We start from the raw sequence: 21,146 nt of genomic DNA on the forward strand, positions 1-21,146 counted from the left end.
GCACCTATTCACAAGACACCTAGCGAAACCTGTGACATTATAGACTGGGATTGGCAACCTGTATGAATGACCTCAAAATGGTGGCCATTCATTTTCCTCATGAGAGTGACTCCCTGTGGAGCCTCCATGAACCCTGACCTTTCAAGGTTTTGGCGCCCTTTTACTTGGTGCGCATTCCTAACAGGAATTACTTTATTTCCCTCAGGTACACAAAATGGCTGCTCTAGAACCCCAGTATGGTGGCTGTTAGAGACCCAAATACCCCAGTAGTGCCATGTCATTGGCCTAACCCAAAGAAGGTTCTAGAACCTACTGGCACGAGCCAGCACCTCAGGGCACTGGCTATATAAGGTCCAGTCCCTGGCGGCCATTTTAGATGACCAGAAGACTAGATAGGATAATGATGTTCCAGATCTAGGTGAAGAAGGAGATTCCAGACTTGACACCAGATTGACACCTGCCCTGTTGACCCCTGAGGCGGCTGGAAGTGTGGCGGTAGAGCAAGCAAGAGTCACTGGCGTGGATCCTGACTGGCGTTCCAGTCAGCTGTGTGTGCGGTGACCTCGCGCCTGCAGCGCCTGCCCAGCGAGTGCCTCGTCACCCTCAAGAGACTGTGGCCGATTTTTCGTGTGCCTCCCCGCCCCCCCTGGTGGCGAACTACGACTGACTCGGGTCGTGAGGCGAGAGCAAGTTCGCCGCGACCACGAGCGTCCTCTGTGCCCCTTGTGTGACAGGCGCCTCCAGCGAGGAGCTCGGACGTCTCCGAGCTCCACCGGCGTAGAGTGCTTCCTGCGCAGACTGAGGTGAGGTGGTGCGCCGGGGCGGGGAAAGGCCAGCCTTCGTTGGGCGGGACTACTGTCTCTGGCCCTCCCCAGTGGATCGGCGGCTGTAGCTGTGGGCGGGAACCATCCCTGTTTGAGGAAGTCTGAGGGAGGTCCGTGGAGCCCCTGAGAACCCGTCGCGAGGCGAGAGAAGTGCTGAACCCGACTGAATCGCTTTTCGATTGCAGCCGATGTGAGGTGGGCCCGTTTCTTCAGGTGGGAAGCGCTGTCATAAAAGAACTGTGAATCGGCATTTATTTGACTGAGCGCGAAGATTGTGTGACCTCTACGGCAGCCCCGTTCGGCAGTCTAAAGACTTGGAACTGGTGCCGCCTGAGTGCTAGCAGGGACAGAAACCCCTAGGCGCCCTTAGACCCCCACCGGCAAACCGAGATCCCAACCCGGTGGCAGCCGAGTGTAAATGAAGTGTTCACTGTCTTTCCTTGCCTTTTAGATATACGCGCATAACCCCCGTGTGATTCTTAAAGAGTCCCAGTACTCCTTGTTAAGCCCAGAGAAGCCTGTGTACACTAATGGTGAAATCGTCATAAACTGTAAGAGTAATCTTTCCATTCTGAAATGTATTTGCAAATGTAGTGTTCCTGAAGTATTTAATTGGTGGCAGCGATACCAGAATGAATCTGTAGATGTTCTTGAACTGAACCAGTATTTACTCTGCTACACAGACAGTGATATTTATTCTATTTATTGACAATATTTATTCCTGATATTTAATCTATTTATTAATGAACTGTACTCCTAAGCTTATGTATTGAATCTATTCCAAAATCGAAACCCAGCAAATTGTGACCCAAAAGAAATGTAATTGTGCTTTCCAAATTGATCCCCATTCACACCAGAGAATTTTTACATAAAGGAATCGTATTTTTCTACAACAGTGGTGTGGTGTCCTTTTTGGTGGTTGTTCAAGGAGATATTATTGGGTCGAAGCCGGCTTAACACGATAGCCTTCACTTGCCTTGACACTTGAGCCAAGCTACCCCCTTTGTGCTGGGCTTGCCCATCGCAGGTCCAACACAAGGCAACTGGTATTATGCGATAGTCCAGCTGCGGCGATTTTTCAATATTTATAATTTTGCCACATAATCAATCATCTGCTGCAGCTTTTAACAACAAATTTTGTTTCCAGCGCAAACGCTTGAAAAGTTACTTAAACCCCAGCGGCACACATTACCATGCAGTGGAAGGCCTTTTGCAAAGGTTGACTGTTCACCTTTCTGTTGCTTATTGCTATATTTGTGTCAAGAATTCCCGTCAGGAAAGGGTAACCAGCACCAGAAAACACGGACTACAAATCCCAGGATGCTTAGCGACTACGAATGTTATGTAAACGGGAGAGCCGTTACATAACTCAAGGAAACACGCCCTATAAAAGGAGGAACCCGGAGGAAGAACACTGTCGGATATTGTGTTTCCACCGACATACCTGCTTCGTGAAGAGCAGCGTTCTGGAGTGGTACTCCAGTCAGGCAAGAACGGAGGTAGGTCGAGTCGTTACTCCCTGGGCCGTGTCTTGCCAAGCGTAACCTGTTTCTGTCCCGGAAGCTCTACCGGACAACCATTGAGCTTCGCCTTGACTCGGCTGAGTCTAGGCGCCTTGACACTTGCGCTGGTAGGAGCCGTAGCTCCCAGCCCGACCCGAGATACAGTGACTACCAGCTGTAACGCACACCGGGAGGTGTTTGCCGCGTTACAGACTAGGAAGTCCACAGGATCGATCGAGCGGCTGCTCTCTGTTCCGTTATCTCACTTTGATTTGGGCATCGGTGACGCATCACCAGGAGGTGACTTCGCGTCCCGGTGCAGTACGAGGAAGAGGTTGAGCGGCTGCTCCCTTCAGGTAGAGACCCTGGCTGGGTGTTTCCCTGACTCCTAGGTTCTCCCCTTCACTCTTCGTGTCCCTCACAGCCTACCGATTGGCATTGTCGGCCATTACTTATCTGCCCTCTGTTGGCATACGCCGGGACCGGCGTATATGCAGAGGACGGTTAGGACCATCCGGGCTGTGGGTTGGTAACATAGAAAGACTGGAGGATTCCAGTGACTATATCTTTTGATTACTTATTGTATGATTTATACCTTCATTAAAATAACTAACCATACACAAGTGGTTGTGTCCTCATTGTTGTGTCTGTAAACGATCCTGAGACGTTCAGGACGTTACAATTTGGGTATTAAACTAGTACTGATGAGGTGCACTCAATACCCAGACAGTGTTAAACAAGTGTTAAAAAGTTCAAAATAATGAAGTAATGCTATTAAATGTGCTGCATCACCCTGCATAATTTGGCCTTCTCCTGCTGCATTATTCCAGTGGCCCTGTCCATAGCCATTTAATACAGTAGGAAGGGGCTTCACATTTTGTATCCCTACTTGAAGATCTTTGTGGCCAAACACCCCAAGAAGGGGGGTTTACATTATTTTACACTAAGGGGTCATTCTTACACAGGTTTCTAGTTTAGGGAGGGTTTAATGAGGTTCGGTGTTCTTGGTTTGTAAATTTAATCACATTTTTGTGTGGATTACTTTTTCATTTTTAAATTTAAAAACGCTGGCTTCGTAGTAATTGTATGTGGAGTTTCTGCCTCTCACCACTACTTTTGGGAAGCTTTCGCCTCCACTGTAATTATATGGTAGTCGAGTCGCATCATAAAGCTTTAAGGGCGGGTTTCCTATCAATTCGGAAAAACAACTACTGATGTTGTCCCACTTCTCACTTGCATGCTGACAAAGATTAGGAGAGCAGCACTGCAGGCACACCACAAATAACCTTCTTGACAACCGATTTCTCAAGGTCGCTCGCGACACTATTCTGGGTGTGGGACAGGGCTTTGCTTTCAGTAAACATGAGTGGAACTTTGCTTTTGGTCAGTTGAGGCGAGAATGTGCTGTTCTTAAACATTGTTGGCGGCGTCCTGCTGTTTTCATTTTGAGAACACCATACGAGAGTAATTTTTGAATACATCGAAAATATTTTGAAAAGATCTTTCCCCAGAAATGTGACGTTCTGTTCAGATTTTAAGTTAATTCTTAATTGCTAATAATAATTTGTTTGTTCTTTGAACTTGAACATTTATCCCTTACTTCTGCACATTATTGATTTGTTTCAGTTGTTAACTGCACTGTGTTGGATGCCTGTGCACAAGCCTTGCCCGTGAAAAGTCTAATAATATTGTTATTGGTATCACATCTGCCATGTGCCTTACTCCACCATACTTTGTAATGCCCTGTGTGACATGACAACTGCCCTCTTAACTCAAGCGCCCAGTGCAGCGCGCTCTTGCTTGATACTTCTGGCTAGGCCGCGCACGAGCATGGGTGATCTGGATGTTTCTAATTTTCTTTTTTCCCTTCCTTCCAGGGGCTCGGGCTGTGTTCTGAGAGATGTCTTGCCCTGCTCAGACGACGGCGCAGGGCCGGGAAGCATTCAGGGTGGCGTCCCCTTTGTAAGAGCAGGCCTGCTAGGCTGGTTTTAAAAGGAAGCCTTGCACGGAGAAGGCGGAGCCATGTCGGTTATGATGGTGAGGAAGAAAGTGACCCGCAAATGGGAGAAACTGCCTGGAAAAAACACGTTCTGCTGCGATGGAAGGGTCATGATGGCCCGCCAGAAAGGAATCTTCTACCTGACGCTGATACTCATCCTGGGCACCTGCAGCCTCTTCTTTGCTTTCGAGTGAGTTCAAAGGCCAGCTAATTGGATCTTGTGCTCGCGACTTCTCACAGGGTTTAATGCTCCGGCCTTTAGTTCGGTCATTTGTGCCCGCTAAAGATGCCAAAGGATGAAGGAGTTATGTGTTTTTTAAAATTATCAATGGCTACCAATATTGCAGGGTTTGAAATGGCGTTATTGTCCAAGGCGCTCTGGAGTTAGTTTTTTTTTTTTAAGTGTCCATCCACTGAATATGCCTATTCTTGGTGATTGTTGGAGATGCAAGATTGGGTGAAAGGCAATTTTTTTCTCTACACCGAATGGGCCCTCTATATCTTGAAACTTAAAACACAAACATTGTTAGAGCTGGTTACTGAGATTTGTGTTGCCAACAGAGGTTGCTTTAATATGTATAATTTTCATTGGATACAGAGCCTGGTTGTCATTAAACTGATATCTTTTCATTTGTACATTTTGGTTGTGCGATATTACATTTGTTTTTGATTGGTAACTTTTGAAATGTATCTTCGTCTGGCTTAAAATAAGGTTTTCTGTATTATTTCAGGATTTTGGAAAGCAGCGTGATAGCTTGAGGAGTTGAACGCTTTCACATAAGATTTATGCGCTCTGCAGGTCACAGGTTTGAATTGTGGTAGAACGGCTAACACGTTCCTCCCACTGAGTCTCCTAAAGAGAGTACCATTGAGTTTGCTAGTCATAACAGGTTTTATGAAAGAGCGCTACAACATAACATTTTGTGACATCAATCCATGTAGAAAACATTGATGATTTGACCTCCACCATATCTGCTGTAGATTGCCAGTTTTTAAACCTTGAAAACGCAGTATTTTGATCCCTGTTGCAGTACTTGGAAATACCAGTGTTTAAAATTGGTTCTTTTAAAGAAAACCTTTTCCTGCCACCATAATTTTTCCCTTCTACCCTCTGCTATGTCGTACTGCACTCCTGGGAACGGTGGCTTTTATTTGTACACTCAGTCTACAGATATTTTTGGGCAGATTGTGTCCAGCGAGTTTTAAGAGCGTGGGATCTGGGTTGGAGCATCTTGTCATTCAGGATGTGTACATCCGAGTGAAGAGAAGACTATCCTGTCACTTGATCAGTATGACAATCATTTGGGTCACATTTTTAAGACGTGTGCTCCTATTCTTTGCAGAGAATATTAGTAACCACTTAGTACATTTGGACTCGTGGTAGAGGAAGGTTGTTTACAGTAAATGTGATTTTCATTTTTTATGATGCTAGCCTTTCACTGTTTATAAGAATACGTCTTTTATTATATACATGTCATGCGTTATTTTTCATGCTATTAGATTTTTACAGTACTGAAATATAATTTATACAAATCACCAATGCAAATTACACGTTTGTTAAAGGTTTTCAGCAAATAAAAGTACCTCTTCTGCTTCTTATGAAATCCATCCTTTTTTCCCCCTTCTGGTCTCTGCTGCGGTGTTCCATTTTACTATTTATCACTTCAGTTCAATTGTCACTTTTTGGGCTTCCCTGACAGCACACAGCTGTTGCCTGGAAGCCTCCCTGTGCATTGCCAGCGGGATGGCCACGAACAATCCTAGTGGGCACTTTAAATGTACAAGTGGAGCCTCATCAAGTTAGTACTTGGGTGCTCTATAAACAAGCCTCCACTTTGCTTCTCTAGCTGTTTATGAGCTGGACCTGCCATAATGTGGTCTGTAAATAATTAGATTTGAAAATAAGTAAACCCTACCCAAAGGGGCGGCAGGCGTGGCTCGCAGGTAGGGGCCACTTGGGGTAGGGAACGGTAGGGGTGCGCAGAGGCGGAGCTTACAATAGAAACATTTCCACAAGGCCGGCTCGCGCGTCTTCTGTGCTCCTGCTCTCCTGAGCCCGCTAACATGAAGCAGGCATCCAGGCTCCCTCCCCTAAGCCAATCACAACGCTGTAGTGCACCGTTGTGATTGGTCTGAGCGCCGTGACCCGATGTTCAGCCAGGGGCTATAAGGGTGGGCATGTTCTCCATGCAGGCTGTAATGCAGCCTGTATTGAGAAAAAAGAAGTGCGCAAGACTGTTTTAGGCGGCCCGAGAGGGCTGCCCAAACAGTCATTGCGCACTTGAGTGGGCAAACCACCCCGTCCCTGCCCAGCTCCGTGAGCAGAGCAGCCCCACCCTCCCACCCGCAAAGGAAACCGAACATGATAATAACTGAAAGTCTTCTTTTCTAGTGAGAAATCAGCCTGGGTATGTCATGGTGTGCAGTTTTCACTTCACGGTTGTGAGAAATTAGGTTGTTAGTTGAGGGTGGTGTCAGCCCTTCTCAAGCAACAGCCACAATCTTTGTCAGGGTGGTGTACAAAAGTGACTAAATTAACCTGTGCTTTACTCCTCTGGTAGTTTTAGTCCGTCTTAACTTGGAGACACTGTGTTAAGTATTTATGCAGTTCTCAAACAGTACTAAAGAGAAAAGAAACTCACGAAAAATCCCACACCAATTTTGAAAAATAGAGTAAAATGTAATACATTATTTGACACCAAAATGTCAAATATCCGACCAGTAGAACCGGAGATATGCAATTTCAAAGACTTAAGGTAAGCATAGTGCCTAAAAGCACAAAGCGCCACTGGTGGTTATCTGGTCGTGCGAGACCAGGTGACCAGTTTAGGCCGACCGCTATGCAGTGTGGACTAGAAGCAAGGATCAGGTTAGTCCAGCTGAAAGCTACCGACCCAAAGTCCAGGGCGAAGAGACCAGTTTACAGTGAAGTAGGTCTTGAGGAGCAGGTAGCGTGTCACGGATTGTCGCTGTAGCACGAAGATCCGGTAGTTGCTGGTGGTCACTGCAGGCTGTTGATGCTGTACCACGAAGTGCAGATCTCGCGTTGCCCGTGGTCTCTGTAGCACTAAGAGTCTGGTTCACTGGGGCTTCGCATTGCCGGATGTTGTCAAGAATGGGCCAATTTTTGTTCACAAATCTGGCCCATTCGCAGTCACTAAGAGCCAACAACGCCCGTATTTCTCCTTTTCTTCCAGAAGGAGCTCAACCGATGCCACCCTAAACATCCAGTACCTGGGAAGCACCTCTTGGGAATCAGGAACTCACTCCAGCAGAGGTCAGCTGGGCTCAGGCAGGCGTATAAGCTGCACAGTTGAAGGGAGGCCTCTGAAGCTCGTTGTGTTCCTGTAGCTCAGAACAGGAGGGCAGTTAAGTAGCCCATGGAGTTGCTCAGGTAGCCAGGGAAGAAGGGAGCAGGTCCAGTCTTCTCAGAAGGCATGGTGGCCTCCTTTTTTCAGTGTCCAAGAGTGTACTGCAGAGTGGGTCTGAGGGATCAGATTTGTACACCTGGTGCTATGTTTGAAATGGGAGAAGCATCTGGAGTTTTCACCCCAATAGAGGTGTTTGGTATTTTCTTCCTCCCTGTCCCAGTCTGTCTGCGGTCACTATAGGCTAGTGTGAAGTTCTTTTGTGTGTGAGCTAAGGCAGAGTCTTTGAAGTGCAAGTAAGGCTGTACACAGCTCCGCTCCTCATCCTTCCTTAGATGGCCCATCATGCCAACTCTCAGACCCTCTCTTGTGTGATTGTCTGGGAGGAATACGCAAAGGCCAGCTGCACTTTGTCATGTCACACAGGAAACCTGCTGCAGGCACCAAATGGTTAGGACAAGAAAATGACAACTTTCTAAAAGTGACATTTTCAGTATTGTGACTTGCATTTCTACTTTACCACTAAATAGGGCTTTAAGTTATAATCCCTCAGACACCAAACATGATATTCCTACCTGCTCCCAAATAAAAGTTAACACTTATTCAGTGTAACCAGGTGATCCAATGGCATCCTAGGTAGTGGAAAACTAATTTGTTTTCCACTACCAGCACATGTAAATCTCAAATACGTGTCTAACTTTTTAAACACAGTGCGCCATGCCCCATGAGCTGTTTAGGGCCTAACCTAAGGGTGACTTAAATGTATTGAAATAGAAGTGTTAGGTGTGGCAAAAGGTTTTTCTTGCTAGGCCGAAATGGTAGTTTAAAAAGCATACACAGGCTGCAATGGCAGGCCTGAGACATGTTTTAAAGGGCTACTTGAGTGGGTGGCATAATGAGTGCTGCAGGCCCACTAGTAGCATTTAATTTACAGGCCCTGGCTACCTGTAGTAATACTTTACTAGGGACTTTCAAGTAAATTAACTGTGCCAATTGGCTTTACGCCAACTTTAACTTGTTTAAAGGAGAGTGCACAAGCACTTTAGCACTGGTTATGAGTTGTGCACAGTCCTAAAAGAAGACCAACAACTAATTAAGCAAAACGGGGGTGAAAGGAGAAAGCTTGGGGGCTACCACCCGAGGGTGTCTCGTCTAACAACGCTTGCCAGGGGTTAACTAGCTAGCTATGGCATCATGTGTTAGTTGTTTCTGGATTCATATAGGCTGATTGTAATCTGCGAATGTAGGTATAATTCATGGTACCTCTCTGCTACTAATAACAGAAGGTCCAAGAACCAGAGCTCCAAGTAATACAGCTGTGGTGTACTGGAGTTATCCTTGTTCCTGCTGTCTTTTTAGAAAACTAACTGCAACTAACTTCTTAGACATTTAAACTGATCTTTTCAAGCATTCTTTTTAGTCTTCCTCGAATACACCCAAGAACATAGATTCCTTGATGGCTTGACGAAACAATCCGGATTGACTTTTATTGATCAAGACCTGCCACCATATTTACTCCTTTTGAATCTGTTTTGAAAGTCAGTTGTCCAACTGAAAATGTTGGTCTGTGGCAAAAGTTGTGTATGTGTGCGCTCTTTTGTATTACTATTTTTCAAATATAGTATTGCCTTTGCATAAATCATAGTTACCAGTTTGCAGTGCGTTCCTGACAGAACTGTAAACAAGTTATGTTTTCCTAAAGTCGGTGGTGTAAGACTGTTTCTTTATATCGCATACAAATCTATTATTTTTTTACTCCATATCTGGCGCTAGAACTTGACCTGTAGAAACTGTTAGGCACGTCATAGTTGCAACTCAAAATAATGCTTTATTCCCTCACCTAGAAGCAATCTGTATTACAATGATGGGGTAGAGGTACATGGGAATGGATGCCACTTTGAGGAGTGATACAGCAGAGTTGGATGTCTCTAGACAATCGTAGTGTTTAACATATCATTATGCATTTAGGTTCAGTAGCTATTGGCAGTGTCCTCAGACAACGTAAGGTAAAGTATGTAGGGAAGTGAACACAGACACTTTTGACTTGAAATAGCAGGCATTAGAGGACCCTTCTGAAGATGATCAGTGAGTTTCCAGATGTTCTATGAAATGGAAGGGAGTAGTACCTGTAGAGGATTGTGAGGTGTGAAACCAATCTGCATCTTGACTTTGGTATGTACTATAAGCCAGCCCGGCTGTTGCAGGTTGGGGAAATGACTGTAGTTCTTGGGAGGGAGAACTATGTGCAGTTTACAATATTTACTAGGGTTTGGAGGAGTTTGAAAAGTTAGCAAGGAGGCCTAGCACAACTGTTGAAGCAGTTCATCTCGCTGAGAAATTAAGTGAATTGACAACTTGGTGTAGTGGCAGTTGAGGTGGAAGCCTGTCTCTTGGACGGAATTTCAGTTGTCAGAAGTGTCGCACAAGATGACCATGGTGAAGAAGCTTTACTCTGTTTAATGCACCCCAAAGTTGCTACAGAGGGTAAAGGATTAACAGAACCAGGTAAATATCAAATTACATTATTGATTATTTTTTTTGGTTGGTGCAGTGGAAAAAAGTCTTTGCAGCACTGGAGATTCTGTAGGTCTAGCTGGTCTGGAGGTAGGGAAAAAGGGAACATTTTCTTTGGTGTCCTCCATAAAGTGGTGTGAGAAGTAGTTTTGCCGCTATGGGATCTAGTGTAAAGGGAAAATAGGGTCACACACTGCTTCATTGGAGTCAAGTGAATAGAAACAGTTTAGCCCTCATCAGTGATATATCGCTTGTGTAGTGTGCTACAGGACTCTAGCAATACCCCTAGACTCGGTCTATTGTTGCTTATGTTCCTAGCTGGCGGGGACCTGGCCTGGTAATTTGGGCTGAACTATTCCTAATGGAGCAAGACCAATGCTGATATTCATATTGCTGGTCTTTCTCTAACGTTACACAGTGTGGAAACATGGTTGCTTGTAATGCAAACGAAACGATTGCCAGTGGGTGACTTTAATTCAAGCATTTCTTACATTACTTTGTTGAAAAGGATTTGAAGTGGCATTGTGTGTTGCAGGTTTTAAGGCATTAGATTTTAGGTAGGCACACCCAACAAATTGGAAAAAAACGAGTTAAATGGGGGGGATGCTCAATCACAGTACAATGGCAATGCCCTATGTTTTGTTAGAGTTGTTGGCAAATCACGGTTAATGAATTTGATTGCAGCTGCACTTCATCGCTATAATTGTCTGAAGTGTTATTTGGAGAAGAAAAATCAGTTCTTGTTGCAAGTTTTATTTAGTTTTTTTGTTTATGTTTTATATAGCGCAAACTCGACCCGAAGGTATCGGATCGCTTTACATGACCACCAGTTGTGTTACAGACCAACATATTCATTTTGTTAGGCTTGGAGAGATTAAGTGATTTGCCCAGAATCCAAGGATGTTGCGCGTCATTGCTGAGACTCAGCAGATTTTAGGTCGACCCTCCAGCTGCCTGTCACAACTAGACCAAATGTGATTGAAGTGCGTATCCTTAAGTTCTGTGGGAATGTTTATTTCTGTCGGAAGTGTTTTTTGGTTTTCTCGCAAAAATGTGGTGTGTGCGCTTTACTTGCTTTCATAGAATTGATGAGCTCTGGTGAAGCTCTTACCTGTGAGGTAACTGCTCGTTTCTTTTTAAGGTGCACCATTTAAAGCACTTGATGCTGCTAGACCTAGTACAGCTTTCTTCCTCCTGCAGAGGGAAGCAAACCGTGCTTGTTACAGGCAGCTGTGTTTGAGGCAAAACACTGTTCACTGTGGAAGGAGGGCCTTTTTAATCGGAAAGTGAGATTTAAAGCCAGTGTATAAGTTAGTGGTCTTAATTTAAAAATGTGTTGTCTCGACGGGTACCCGCGGGACCCTCGTTTTCCTTCTCTGAAGGTGGGTATTTTCAAGATTAAGTAGATATTACCCCCTCTTATTCCTTCTCCACATCCTCTAGTGTTTCAAACCCTAACGGATAGGCAAATGGCAGTAACATAAATAATGTATAGGAGGTGTAGGATGACAAGTTGAATACAAGTCATTGCATTTGTGAGAATATTTGCCACAGAGGGTGCAGGATGGCCTATGTAAATTTTAGGATTGACCGAGCCGGTTTAAATTGAAACCGGTGTTTTAGGAGTACTGATTTGAAGGCATGTACTGAGATGGCTTTTGATGGATCTAAGAAGCAGGAGTCACTCGAACGCTCTTCAAAAAAGCACCTTTTCATATGTTGTGATGACAGCGGTGTGTTAGCCATTAATCTGCCTATAACTTCAAAGTGTGGAGGAGCACCCTACCTTCGAAAGGAGAGGTTGGCTGTTAAGAAACTAATTTTTAGGTCTGGACTAGATACGGCTTTCTTTTGGCCACAAAATGTGATGAAAAAAATCATAAATGAAAAAGGCATCCATCTATACATACCTGAGGCTTATGGCCAGTTCTCCTCATCCATTGATCTGTTCAGCAGTCTTTCATGTTTTTGCTCACCACAACATGGAGGCTGAGCCAGTCCGCTCACTTCAGTAATTTGCTTGTCTGCACTGAGAGCAACTTCAGTTTCTCTGATTATGTGCACATCGATCCAAAAGGAAGCGTACCTCGGTGCCAAAGATGGAAGGGCTATACTTTACTTTACCAGTGCGTGTTTTGTATTTCTTCATTTTTTTAAAATTTTTTAAAGTTTTGTTTTTAATCTTCCTGGTGAGTTCAAATTAGAGCTTTGATTTATAGAAATTCAAGACCAATGGGTGTGTTTTTTTTCTTTGTGCCTGTAGGAATCCTATTTTCCTGGATTTCTAGAATTGTTCTACGCAGCTAGGAATCAATTGTATAATTATATTAAAATTACGTGCAATAGTTTAAATTATGCGTAGTATTTACAGTGGCATGTAGCTGCCACTTTTAGGTAGCCATGTGTCTTCTGTTTGTGTGGTGGATGGTTGCAATAAATAAATTGCCAGTATTCCAATATCAGACATTTTCACTTTACCCATATTTGCATATTTTGATAAACTAGCCCCCAAAAGTTGTCTTTGTTCCTAGAGGATGGGACAGAGAGCCATGTTCAAATCCTGGACCAATGATTGTGTTGATGATTGGGTTATGGCAACGAATAGAGTTTAAAAAAGTAGTTGTGCTGCTGCTAAGATGAGAGTACCTTTTATTTATTTATTTTTTTTGTATTTTTTTTTTGCATTGTGGTTTTGCAATCTTGTAGCTGGTCCTGGTCTCTGTAGGGGGGCAAGGTCGAATGCAGAGCGGTCTTAAGTTCCACTGACTAATTTAAAATCTTTTGATGGCTATAGAATTGACCAGAGAACTCTGACAACGCCTTCTTCATCCAACAAATTAAATAGTATTGCATCCGGTTAGAAATGGGGTTTCTGTTTGGATAAGGTATACACCCTGGCCAGGCAGAACCCATCTCTAAAGTCAGGGAAAGCTAGATACACAAATCAGATAGCCTGTGTTCACCCTCTGGTAGCCTGGCGCAGAGCAGGCAAGTTTATCAAAAGAGGTACTGTGTAAAGTATTTGTGCAACACCCACAGTAACACAATGAATACCCCACAAAAAGACTACACATAGGTTTATAAGAATAGCGTTGTGTATTATTAGCAAAACAATATATATATATATGAGATATATGCTTTTCAAGATATGGCCATTTTAAGTCACAAGAGAAAATACAGTACTCATGGCTCTCCCTCTATTTCCCAGTTTTTGCATCGTAACGCTGGATTGAAGAGAAATGGTCAAAGGCGGAAGGAGGGGGCCCTTCATAGAGGCTGCCGCCTGGTATCAAATAAAAGTAGGACCGTGAAGGCGGTCAGTGGGCAGGGGAAGCTGTCCGCGTGGGCGTATGGGTTTGGAAAAGTACAGTATCTTGGAGTGTTGTTGGAGTGTAAGCCCACAGTGCCCTGGTCAGTCGAGGAGTTTGGCTGCAGTAGTTGTCATTGGGCCTCCGGATCGGGGCCCACGTTGTCAGTTTATCAGGATCCTCCGTGATGGTTGACGCAGGAAGCACCGTGGGACTCTGGCATGCGGAAGGCCAGTGTGCCTCGCACTTCAGTATGCACCCCTCATCACCAGGGCAACACGTTTTGGTGAGCCATGCTGAAGCCAGTGCAACTGCTTTAACTGGCGATTTGGCAAGAGTTTAGCCATTGTAGCGCGGAGTCCTCTGGAAAAGGGGACGGCGCACTAGTTGATTTGAAAACAGTCACTCTTAAATGCAAGTCAGAGCGGACTGCTCGACCTTTGTAGAACCCTCCTACTGTCTGGAGTTTGAAGTGTTTTGTGGCTCTGAGACTTCAGGGGGCAAGCTAATGAGCTCTTGGAGAACACTGGTAGTGAGCACAGCACAGAGGGAGCAGGCCAGTACACAAGGCAGGTTGCAGAATGTAAGTCCCTCCTGCAGCACAGTGCTCAGCAAGCAGCAGGCCAGCATAGCTAAGCAGTTAAAGTGGCAGTCCCTTCTGGCAGCACAACATTCCCTTCTGGCAGCACAACATTCCCTTCTGGCAGCACAGCAGTCTCTTCTGGCAGTGCGCTCTTGTAGAGTTAGTTTAAAGTTCCACACAGTGTGTGATTTGGCCAGAGCCATATTACTTGTACCCAAAAGTGTCTTTGATGTAGGTGGTGACTTAAAAAGAACTTTCTGAAATGCACAAGTATTCCTTTCAGCCCAGTCCTGCCTGCCAGGCTAACCCTGTAGGGTAAATCAGTGCTTTGTGTGAGGACAGGACGCAGCCTGTTAAGATGCAAGTGTGGGCCACCTCTTACCCCTTCCTGCCCAGTAAAGCGATCAGAATACAGATGAGTGATCAGAATGCAGCTGAGCCTCACCTTCCTGTGTTTGACTGTCTAGAGGGAATGCACAAAAGTGTAGCTGTCACCCAACCCAGATGTGTACTGTAGACCGGTTGTTCGGCAGAAAGTACAGAGAAATGTCCACTTTCCAAAAGTTAAAACAACTGCATGTTTGAGTCCTTTCTTTTCTTTGTTAAAAGTGTGTATTATTTTTGAAGAATACACTGTGGACTGACAAAAAAAATTCACAAAAACCAGTTAAAACTTTCTCTATATATGTGCATAATTGTTTGTTAGTCACATGTTTGCCAGTATGCTTGGAAATACATGTATGCCATGTGAGCATCTGAGATATTGAAGTGTGAGGAGAAGCAGGGTGAACATTACAAATAAATAAATGGCCTATGTTGGTCTAATGGGTACGTAATAATAGCGTAGCCTATACATTGAATGCACAAATCCATGTTATGTGTGGGGGTAGACTTTTTCATAAGATTTCACAGATACTGCCCCCCTTCTCCTCAACAGGATCACTTTCCGCCACAATAGACACTTTCTAAAAGTGGCATTACTAAAACTGTTAAATCCAACTTCACTAGTGAGGAGGATTTATAATTTCCCTTCTGAACCTATCCAATATGAAAAACCTACTCCTCTCTGATCAGGAATTACGGCTTTAAAGTATCTCTTAAGGAATTCCCAATGTTGGCCTGTGATAGGGGTAGGCCTGACAGTAGAGAAAAACTAAATAGCATGTTTGGCACTACCAGGGCATGCAAAACATAAAGGTACATGTCCTACCTTTTACTTACATAGCACTCCATCCTTTATGTTACTTAGAGCGTACCTTATGGGTGACGTATATTTAACAAAAGGTGCGTTTAAGGTTTTGCAAGTAGTTTTAAATGCCAAGTTGAAGTGGCAGTTAACTGCACATACGGGCACTGCAGTGGCAGGCCTGAGACAGGGCTTAAAGGCTACATATGTGGGTGGCACAATGAGTACTGCATGCCCACTAGTAGCATTTGAAGTACAGGCTCTGGGTATATGGTATATCACTTTATAAAGGACTTACCAATAAAACAAAAATTCCAATTGGGTATACACCAATGTCATCATGTTTAGGGGAGACACACATGTGCTTTAGCAGTGGTAAAGTGCTCAGAGTCCCAAGGCCAGCAAAAAGGAGAGGCAAAATACAAAATACAAACATCTGGGGAAACGCCACTCTAAGAATACCAGGTCTAACTCCACTTTCTGGCTAGAGTAATACACCAAGTTAAATGTAATGCAAAATACCTAACTGATCATTTGATCAAATGGTAGTTGGTTTATTGATGAGGTTTTTAGGAAAATATGTGAGCTTCATATTTTATTTAGAAGGGCTTATTCCTTTGGTACTGGTATCCTGCTCTGCCATCGGATACTATTGAAGCACAGAAGATTGTGTTAAAAAACAGCCATTAAGAAGAAAAAGAAAAGACAGGCGATAAAACAAATTGTGCATTAATGGCACATACATTGAGATCCAATTGTGTTTGATCTCCTGTTGACTAAAATTAACATACAAAGTTGACCATGAAGCGGTTTTACTGATAAAAGCGATTCCTGGGTTTCATATATATCAGATTTATTCAGAGATAATCTAGATTTTCATCCTCCTCAGTTATTTTCTATTATGGTCAGTTATGCTCCTACATCAGATATTTCCAATTGATATGGAAAGTCGTAACTGCGGTAGACCCAGATGATTAGTTTAGTAATCATCTAAAGATCACTGTTGATTGGTGGGTTACTCTGTCACCCACCTTACAGTTGTATTCTAGATTACAGGGAAAATTCTAGAAATGTGAAAAGGTTCAATAATCGTGCCTAAATTTCAAAAGGTAATACAAATTGACTTTAATTAGTATACGGTTCCTGATTATTCCCTTGGTCAAAACCTATTCCAAGCTCCTTTTAAAATAAATAACTGACCACATGCATTGAACACCAAGTGATCCCACCTTCTCAGTCCAGATTTAGAAGGGGATTTGCTGTGCTCTCAGAAGATTTCTTGTTGATCATTACCATGTGTATATGAATTTGTGGATTTACATTTCTTTGTAAAGCCTTTAATCTGAGGAAGATCAATTGTTTTTCAGCAGTTTTTATAGGGTTGAATCTTGTATTCAAGTCTTTTTCCTCCGCTATGTTTAAAAAATGCTGAATCAGTCCTCAGTGAATCACCCAAATGTTGGAAAGCAGGCGGGTTTGTGCATTATATTATACAAATAACTTACTGGCTTACAATTAAAGAGTCTCCGATTACTTCATAATTGCTTCCCCAATTAGTCTGCATCACTGTGAACAAATGCCAGAGCAGGTAGGGGTGTCTTTGTTACACAGGGAGTGTATGGATAACTGCAGAGGTTGTACGGGGTATTGAGCTTGAGAAGCCGGCATTCTAGTTTGCTGACTACTTAGTTCCACTGCTGACTGTGCTAGTGTCTTTGCCATGTTGACGTTTATTAGGTGAAGTAATAAGGGAGTGTTATGTTTTGAGTCTGAGCAGCAATTAAATTATTATTGGACATCATTCTCATTTATGCACTGTAGGGCATCTCCGCCCTCACCTTCACTTCAGAATTTAACCGCGATGAAAGGTTTTTGATGTGGTGAGCACTCAATGGATTCTTGCTGAGATTTCAAGCAAAAAAAATCTATTCTGCACCATCCTAATTTTGTGAAAGCATGCAGTGTGCTGACATAACACCTGCTGTGGTGAATAAATAGAAAATACCAACAGTACACCTCACTCCAGTTTTTTGGCGTTGATTAGGCAAACTAATATGTCAGGTGGATGATCAGTGTTCTGAATGTTACATAAATGTTAGTAACCGTAGGTGACACTGGAGACAATGAAGGGTGAAAGCAGTATTTTAAAATTATAATGGACTTATAAGTTGAGGGTCGGTTGTTTATGACCAGATTTGAGGTGCTGCTGTAGTGAGAGAAGTTATTGAGTAGAAATGGTTTAAAGTCTGGCAGTGTGTGGCTAGTGCATAATAAATCAGTTTGATTTGGTTTTGGGATTTGTAAAGCGCGTAGCTACCCATTGGCCGTTGTTAGACCTGGCATCCTTGGCATGGTTCGCCCTTGTCTTTTTGCCTCTGCCTCCTGTTCTTGCTGTGTGCTAGATTTCGTTTTTGCTGATCTAGATGAGTTTGGCACTGATCAGCAGTGGCAAGTGCAAGTGCTCCCTCTATAAATTGTGAATATGGATTGGTGTTTCCATGATTGGCTTATTTGACTTACTAAGAAGTCCCTAGTACAGTGCAGTGTGTGTGCCCAGGGCCTGTAAGTCTAAGGCTGCTAGTGGGCCTGCAGCACTGATTGTCCCACCCACAGAAGCAGCCTTCTCGGACCTGCCTCTGTAGATTCTGCGTGCAGTCTCTACTGCCATGTTGACCTGGCAAGTGCACCCACTTGCCAAGCCCTAACCTTCCCTTTTTATTACATATGAGTCACCCCTAAGGTAGGCCTAAGGTACCCCTGTGGGCTGGGTGCAGTGTATGTGAAAGGTAGAACACGTACTGATGTGTGTGACATGCCTTGATAGGAAATAACATGTATTTTGTTTTTCACTGCTGAAAGGCTATCTGTCCCATATGATGGAATGGGAGTTTATTTATAACATCTCACAAGTAGAACGTCCTTTTGGGACAAGGTGGAAGGAAGGAGTTTAGTATGCCAGAACTCCGAATATAATAATGCATCTTTTAGTAAAGAGGATTTTTATATTGTGTGTTTGAAAATGCCACTTTTAGAAAGTGGATATTTTCTTGCTTAGCCATAATTTGTGCCTCAGCTGGTTTGTGGATTGACTGTTTGGCTTCGGAGTGACCAGGGCAGGGGATGTGCCTTCACCTTAGACAGCCACTGGGGGGGCTGAATAGACCTGGGCCGCATTTAGAGTAGTGGTATGAGATTTCCTTGGACCTGAATGGGCCTAGTCTGCCTTACACAGTTCTGTCCTCTCCTCATGCCCGGAAGCTGGACCAGGGAGTACCAAACTGGTTTTGACTGTGCGCAGAGCCTCTCTGTCACCAGAGAATGAAGGAAAATGCTGCATAAATATTTGGACCCCAGAACTTTAGATTACTTCTTGACTCGAGGAACCTCTGCCAAGGAGACTAGCTGGGAAAACTGAAGGAGTAGTACTGCCCCTTTGCTGTGTGCTGTCTGGGGTTGACCTGCAGTGGCTGTTTCTGTCAATGAGAGCACCAAGACTTTGCTGTGTATCGGCTTGAAGATCTCCAAGGGCTTGGTGTAGAGCTCGTATCCTGTTTTGAAGTCTCAGGGACATAGACTTCATTTCCTCTGTTCTCCTGCATCTGGAACTGCTGTATCAGCTGCCACAGAGGGAAATTGAAACCCAGACGCTGGCCGGCCAGCGGCATGGTGACCAGCAACGAAGTCGCGGACACTGCTCGTGAAGTGCACCAGACTTGCACTGCAGCCCCGCCGCCTGCTGCCGCCACACTGATTCCGAAGCAATCACCAATGCCACTGCCTGCACCAGAGCAGACGGCATTGCTCGTGATGCTCTCCACGCACCGCCCCGACTTGCAACGCAGCCCGACTTCACCGACGCTGGTGCTTCATCATCGTGGAGCCGATACCTGACATGGGTGATTTCTATATCCATCAAAACCGGACCGTCGTAAGGAACGGACGCCTCGTCACCATTGTGACATCACCTCTCCGGCAACAGTAAGGAACCGAAGCCTCCCAGACCACAGTAAGGAACTGACTCCTCGCCTCTCCTTCATTGCAGTAAGGAACAGAGGCCTCACCTCCCTTTGGGTCATAAGGAACGAATGCCGTCCGGTGCCAACTGAGCATTACCTCCCTGATGCCGTGCACTATCTTTCCTTTCATCGTTTGCCAAGGTACTGTTCCTTAGGTGTCTGTGTGACTGCACCCGACACCTCGTGGTTGGCGCTGTACTTTGGATTTTCATCTGTCACGAAGTCGTTATAGCTCTAGGTGGAGTTATTTGTTGCTACAATCTGTATTTGTCTGAATAACCCATTTTTGAGGACATCTTGGTATATGTATTGTGGATTTTTGCCGTTTTGGTCTTGTTTGGTTTAGATCAAGATTACTCATTTTGCTAAACTGGTGTGGTGTCCATTTGTAGTGTTTTCACTGTATTATTGTATGTGTGCTCAAATGCTTTACACATTGCCTCTGAGATGAGCCTGCCTGCTCGTGCCAAGCTACCAAGGGGGTGAGCAGGGGTTGTCTAAGGGCGTAACTCCCTTATCCTGACTAGAAGCAAGGGAGTGTGGAGGTCTGCATATTCTCCATACAATGAGAATGTGATGACGACACAGTGGGTATAGAACAATAGAGAAGAGGCCCATGATTTTGGGGATACCTGCTTTTAAAGAGACAAATGTGCTGCAGCATCGGAAATAAGTGCTGGAAGGGTGATGCATTGATTTATTCTTGATTCCTTCAAGCTTTTTCAGCTCCCAGCAATAGGAACAACCAGCAGAGGCCCTGAACTAGAACAGGCAGACTAGAACTCCCAGCAGTAGGGTTCAAGGAAGCTGGTGGTGAAGTCTTTGTGACCCTGAGGCATCAGAACAAGAGGCAAGCACACACTAGCCCTTGGTGATTCTTTACAAGCAGGTACACTGCAAAGTTCCAGTCTTTGTCCTCTTCTTGGCAGAAGCGGCAAAAGCAGGCCAACCCAGCAAAGCAACATTCAACAAAAGGGCCATTTTCTCCTCACAACTCTTCTTAATTTGGCAGAGGCTCCTCTTGATTCCAGAAGTAATCTAAAGTTCTGGGGTCTTGGGTCTCGTATTTTTACCCCATTTTCTCTTTGTGGTTTTTTGTTGCAAGGGTCTCTGAGCGCAGTAAAAACAGTCCCTTCCTGCTCCAGCTTCACTACAGGAGGTGGAGACCGCATTGTGCAGAGCAGACCCAACCTATTCCAGTGCTAGTGAAAACTCCTCCCACCTCTCTAAATGCAGAAAGGTCTATGCAGCTGGGCCACGAATCCTCCAGGAAAGGCAGGGCACACCTCAATCCCACTTGGGACTGTCTAGGGTGAATTCACATACCCAGTTCGTCACTCAAAAAACCAGACGGTGAATACACGCAGAGGTACACAGGATGGTTATACAAGAAAATGCCCACTTTCTAAAAGTGCCATTTTCAAAAACACAATTTAAAAACCATTGTCAGGAGTTCAGAGAGCCTAAACTCCAAATCTCTAGCTTTTCCTAATTGAAAGTCACACATGTAAAATGTTACCGTGCAGCCCCAATGATAGCCTATAGGAGAGCTAGTCCTTGCAAAAGGAAAAACGAAATACACTGCATTTCATTATAAGGACGTGTAAAACACACCAGTACATGTCCCACCTTTAACACACATTGCACCCTGCCTGTGGGGGTACCATGGGCCTGCGAGGTGACTTTCATGTAAGAAAGGGAAAGATTAGGGCCTGGCAACTTGCCAGGTCGACATGGTAGTAGAGACTGCACGCGTAGACTCTGCAGTGGCAGGCCTGAGACACTTTTGAAAGGCTGCTGGCGTGGGTGGCATAATCGCGCTGCAGGCCCCCTCGTAGCATTTGAT

The 21,146-nt window shown here is 44.5% G+C and overlaps 1 protein-coding gene across 1 annotated transcript in view; it reads left to right on the forward strand.

The window, feature by feature from the left end:
- Positions 1-21,146, forward strand: part of ZDHHC9 (zDHHC palmitoyltransferase 9) — a 245,746-nt gene that overhangs the window by 38,243 nt on the left and 186,357 nt on the right. The window contains exon 2 of the mRNA XM_086918808.1: positions 4,204-4,515. Coding sequence (XP_086774934.1) covers positions 4,349-4,515 — 167 coding nt within the window. The 5' untranslated portion in view covers positions 4,204-4,348. The remainder of the gene's footprint in view (positions 1-4,203; positions 4,516-21,146) is intronic.

This window comes from Lissotriton vulgaris, chromosome 4_1 (assembly GCF_964263255.1).
Source record: "Lissotriton vulgaris chromosome 4_1, aLisVul1.2, whole genome shotgun sequence".
NCBI classification, from domain to species: Eukaryota; Metazoa; Chordata; class Amphibia; order Caudata; family Salamandridae; genus Lissotriton; species Lissotriton vulgaris.